Below are 5,582 nucleotides of genomic sequence, written 5' to 3'. Positions count from 1 at the left end.
GAAGAGTTGATAGTCCCGCACTTCCCCGCAATGCACTTACTCAGGAATCGGGGGCTCCGCGACCTCTGAAAGTTTGCTCCCTCCCTCGACTCTGCGTCAGGACCTCGCCGGCCGCTTGGCTGCTGAGCGGAAACTCTCCGGCTTCGTGGAAGGACGGAGAAGGAACGGCCGAGTCGTCTCCTGGGATGATGATGATGTATTAACTGGGTGCAGGGGAGTTCCCTTCGGCGGCTTCCGCTGGATCTAAGCTTTTCTAGGGAAACCTCGGAAAGCGACGAGAGGTAGGAAGGACGGGAAGTTCTCCTGAGCGGCGACGTGTAGGCGAGTGAGTGGCAAGAGGAAGGCGGGCCTCCAGGGAAGACGGCGGGATGCCCTCCTTGCTGGGTGGGAAGTGCTGGGACATCCGGACTCATGTCTACCGATTCGCTGTTGGAAGCCTTTGCCTGTGATATGCCTCAGTTGGCAGGACTGGTTTCCAGTCCTGTCTCCAGCTTAGCAACATGAAAGTGTTCCGTAGAAAGACTCTGGTGCTCTGCTTGGGCTATGTGCTGCTGCTGCTGCTTACGATGCTCAACTTGCTGGACTACAAGTGGCACAAGGGGCCACAGCAGTGTAGTGACCCCTCACCTCCCCGGCGCGTATCCTATCTGCAGCAGCTGCCTTATTATGCCTCTCAGTCCAGGTCAGACACACGGGCTCTCTATGGGCCTCCTGTGCCCATGGCCCGCAAGCGGCAGCTCATCTATGTTTTCACCACTTGGCGTTCAGGTTCCTCCTTCTTTGGGGAGCTCTTCAACCAGAATCCAGAGGTCTTCTTCCTTTATGAGCCTGTATGGCACGTGTGGCAGAAGTTGTACCCAGGAGATGCTGTTTCCCTTCAAGGTGCAGCTCGGGATATGTTGAGTTCCCTCTACCGCTGTGATCTCTCTGTCTTCCAGCTCTACAGCACTGCAGGGGCAGGAAAAAATCTCACCACCTTGGGCATCTTTGGTGCATCCACCAACAAGGTAATCTGCTCCTCACCTCTCTGCCCAGCTTACCACAAGCAAACTGTGGGCATGGTGGATGACAAGCTGTGTAAGAAGTGCCCACCGCAACAGCTCAGTCTTTTGCAGGATGAATGCCTCAGGTACCACACTTTAGTCATCAAAGGCGTGCGGATCTTTGACATTGCAGTTTTAGCACCACTCATCCAAGACCCTTTCCTGGGTCTCAAAGTTATCCACCTGGTCAGGGACCCTCGGGCTGTGGCTAGTTCCAGGATCAAATCCCGCCATGGGCTCATCCGCGAGAGCTTACAGGTGGTGAGAAGCAGGGACCCTCGAATCCATCGAATACCATTCCTGGAAGCAGGCCACAAGCTGAACAAGAAGGAAGGGGGAGGTGGTTCAGACTACCATGCCTTAGGAGCTATGGAGGTCATCTGCAGCAGCATGACAAAGACTTTGCAAATGGCTTTGCACCCACCCGATTGGCTGAAGGGGAATTATATGGCTGTCCGGTATGAGGACCTGGTTGTGGACCCCATCAAGACTTTGCGACAGATCTACGGGTTTGTCAATTTAGTGGTGAGCCCAGAGATGGAAAGGTTTGCTCTCAATATGACAAGTGGACCTGGATATTCTTCCAAACCTTTTGTGGTCTCTGCCAGGAATGCTAGCCAGGCAGTTAATGCCTGGAGGACCGCACTGAGCTTTCATCAGATTAAGCAAGTGGAAGAGTTTTGCCACCAGCCTATGTCTATCCTAGGCTATGAGAAAGCCAGTAGCCCAGAAGAAGTAAAGGACCTTAGCAAAACATTGCTTAGGAAGCCAAGATTGTGAAAAGGATGTGTGCCTTTCGACACATAAGGACATAGAGAGAGAGCCATCTACAACCTTTCACTTACAACGAGAGGGAGAATGCAAAATACAGCTTTGTCTTAAAAGATATATTGTTCATTTTACTTCTCCAGAGACTACTGAGAATTACACATATTCACATTTTTGCATTGCTGTGCTGATATAATATTTGTAAGACTTTATTTTTGCCCTCCAGACTTTCAAACACATGATTCAGTACATACCAGAATCTTTATATAGTTGTTGTGATAGTAATCATGAGAGCTTTGCACATTTGTGGTGAGTGTTGGGTGGCATCTGAGGTAAGGGACTAATCAGTAAAACAAGATTCAGAGAACTGATCTTTTTGTATAAATGTTTAAATGTAATGAAGAACTCAATAAAAGTTGCTCATTTTACAGTGACTTGATTGTATATGTATATATGCATATATTGATGATGCTTATGATGAAAGTCCTTTAGAGAGTTTGCTGATTGTCAGAAAAAACCTGTTTTTTACTTTCTTAAAAAGCAGATAAATGGATTCTTGTTTTTACTGTCTGTATAAAAAAGATAAAAAAATTGATAAACAGGATGCCAAAATATCTATCGATAGAAATAGTTTCCCATTCAAAAAGGTCTAGGTTGAAAAACATTACTTAAAACAATTTTACATGTCCTTATGCCACATTGCAACAAAAACGATTGTAAATTAAATTGCACTTTAGAGAACAAACAGTTTATTGTGGCATAAACTTTTCATCAGATTCCTGAATTGTTAACCTTTACTGAATTGTTAAAACTTTACATCTGTAAATTGGGAAGTCAAGAGGAAATAGTATGGTGTATGTGTTACTTAACAGTGCTATTTACCTAAGTAATAGTGATCATTCTCAAAAGGATAACATAAGGCAGTTTTGGTTTAATCAGCTGATTTTGTTTTTAAGTTTGAGAGCTACTGCACAAACTATGCAATTATATATATTTAAAATATATTATGAATATAAATAAATGGAAACAGCGATACATTTATCTCTGACAAAGAATTTTTAGAGAAATATAAAAAGGAAGCACAGTGTCATGCATTAAGCCAGAATAATAATACCAACACAGTGCAATGAAACAATGTTTCCTTCCTTGTGATTAAAAAAAACCTTAGTCTTCGGAAAGATTTTAGAACTATGCTTTATCATTGCACTTTTAGCATATGGCATTCTCATGATATTTGATAAATTATTTAATGTTTTATTGTTTACTGTAGAATCCTAGGCTTGGGAAACACTCTCTCTCTCTCTCTCTCTCTCTCTCTGTGTGTGTGTGTGTGTGTGTGTGTGTGTTTAAGCCAAGATTAAGGTGCTATGTCACTATTCACCCAAGCTATATTTCTTTTTAAACAAAATAATTTGTTCTGGCTGCAGTTCTGGACTTTAAATGGATCTTGCTGGTTTTCTTTCTAAATCTAGGAGAGAATGAATTAACAGTTTTTTTTAAAGGCATTGCTTGTGGCCTATAGAAACTGCTTTAGAATCACACAGCAAATTTTGTAAGAAAATACGTAAAAAAACAAACAATGCATTGGAATGATGAGCAATGTATCTGAATGCTGTGATGTTCATTATTCTAGAACAGGTATTCTGGGAGTTGAACTCTACAGATCTTTGAGTTGCCAGGTTTGGAAAACATAGTTCTAGAACACGGGTTGGCAACCCGTGGCTCCGGAGCCACATGTGGCTCTTTGAGTGTTCTCCTGCAGCTCCCAGCCTCCTCTGCATTTGGAGAGAGAGAGAGAGAGAGGGAGAGAGGGATAGAGAGAGAGAGGGGGGGGAGAGAGAGAGGCACTTGCGCTTTGCTTCTCTCTCTCTGTATGTATGTAAAAAAGAGAGTGGCCTCTCGCTATTCTCCGACAAGCTGACAAACTTATTAGGTGGGGCTCCTGCCTTGGCTGGGTCTTTGCAGGAAGCAGGAAGCAGCAAGAGAGAGAGCCAGCCCAATAAGAATGTGTGTTAGCTTGTTGGAGAACAGTGTGAAGACAGCTTGCCAGGTGAGCTGAAAATTGAGAGAGAGGAGAGAAGAGAGAGAGGGGGGGGAGAGAAAGAGAGAGACAGAGGAGAGAGAAAAAGGGAGAGAAAAAGGGAAAGAAAGGGAGAAAGAGGGAGAGGGAGAGAGAAAAGGAGAGGGAGAAAAAGGGAGAGAAAAGAGACGGAGAGAGAAAGGGAGAGGGAAAGAAGGACAGACAGACGGAGAAAAAGAAGGGAGAGAGGAAAGGGAGAGAAAGAGAAAAAGAGGGAGAGAAAAAAGGAGAGGAGAGAAAGAGAAGGAGAGAAGGGAGAGAGGAAAGAAAGGAAGAAAGGGAGAAAAGGAGAAGGAGGGCAGAAAAGAGAGAGAAAGGGAGAGAGAAAAAGGGAGAGGGAGAGAGAAAGGGACTCATGCACAGCATTCTCTATTTCTTTTTAAACTCTTCAATCAACCCTTCCCTTTGGCACGTGCGCATGCATGCGCAAGTTTTGCAGCTCCCAGTGTTTTCTGTGGAAAATGGGTCCAAGAGGCTCTGAGTATTTATGGTTGCTGACCCCTGTTCTAGAACCTTAAGCAAAAGAAACAATGTTATTGGAGTATAATGCTAATGTGTTCATAACAAAGTAGTTGCTGCTAAGAAGCAAATGCTATTTAAGTCTCCAGTTCTGTGTTGACATAGGGATAAGCGTAATTGGACTCAGTATATTTAAGTTTTGGCAATAAATTAATCAGTATCGTTCAGTGAGGAAAGTAAAAGATATACTTTGAACCTAATAATATTTTAAGGATCTTCCTTTCCTAACATTGAATAGAGCATTATTATTGGCTAATGGGCAGTTGTTAAGTGAGATTACATGCCAATAGTGCTTATTTTCTCTCTATGTATAGAAAGCTTGGAAACTTTGAAAATGCTCTGAGGGTGCCTAATAGTGGATTCAAGAATTAATTATCAACAAGTATCTTAATTGGATTGTCCTAACAGCAAAACTAAATGTTACTGCATCAGAATTTTAGATTTGAATTAAAGGGTATTCTTAGTATCTTGGGCTGTGTGCTATGGTTCATTTTAATTCTATCCTTGAAGGAATGCTACCTTTTAGACGCTTAAGATGGCTATTACTGAGGAGTAAGGATTGTGAAAGTCAATGTGTAGACATAGAATTGCCTGTATTATTATTTTTCCTCTCTTCATTTGCTATTTCATTAAGTGCCTTCTTCTGAAGCCTGTGTCCCATTCTCCTAAATGTTTTAATTAGAAAGGTGAGGTACTTCTGCTGAAATTGTAATTCATTTTTTTCTAAGAGACAGATGCAGATACTCTGCCAAGGACAGGAACTTTTTGATCTTGCTGAGTTAAGAGTAAATGTTCAAATTGGTTCTTGGGCTCTGCCTATACCACAGGTTGGCAACCTGAGGCTCCGGAGCCGCATGTGGCTCTTTGAGCCTTCTCCTGAGGCTCCCAGCCTCCTCTGCCATTTGCAGAGAGAGAGAGGCACTTGTGCCTCCCCCCCGCTCTCTCTCTCTCTCTCTCTCTCTCTCTCTCTCTCTCTCTCTCTCTGACACAAGCTAAACAACTCAAATAACAAAAGTACAAAAGTATACAAAGCAAGCTGTCATGGTTCCGACAGATGAAACTCTTCAAAAGAACTTTCAGGTATTGTTTACCTTAAAGAATCTTTATTTTGAGTAGCATAACTTCAGCATTGCATAATTGAAGCCAAAAACTGAATTCCCCTCGCCTGAGCA

The 5,582-nt window shown here is 43.1% G+C and overlaps 1 protein-coding gene across 1 annotated transcript; it reads left to right on the top strand.

Annotated features, from left to right (window-relative positions):
• The first annotated feature begins 468 nt into the window (after window positions 1-468).
• CHST2 (carbohydrate sulfotransferase 2) lies at window positions 469-1,858 on the top strand. Its single transcript, XM_039357444.1, has one exon. It carries the CDS (start codon window positions 501-503, stop codon window positions 1,821-1,823), a length of 1,323 nt encoding a protein of 440 aa, XP_039213378.1. The 5' UTR covers window positions 469-500; the 3' UTR covers window positions 1,824-1,858.
• The last annotated feature ends 3,724 nt before the right edge of the window (window positions 1,859-5,582 follow it).

The sequence above is a fragment of the Crotalus tigris genome, unplaced genomic scaffold, assembly GCF_016545835.1.
Source record: "Crotalus tigris isolate CLP2741 ecotype Arizona unplaced genomic scaffold, ASM1654583v1 scf7180000018923.2277400, whole genome shotgun sequence".
Lineage (NCBI taxonomy): Eukaryota > Metazoa > Chordata > Lepidosauria > Squamata > Viperidae > Crotalus > Crotalus tigris.
Note: the sequence above shows the minus strand (reverse complement) of the source record. Positions and strands in the feature narration are given on the sequence as shown.

Coding starts and splice junctions, on each gene's coding strand:
- CHST2 (XM_039357444.1), top strand. CDS start 501: ATGAAAGTGTTCCGTAGAAAGACTCTGGTGCTCTGCTTGGGCTATGTG.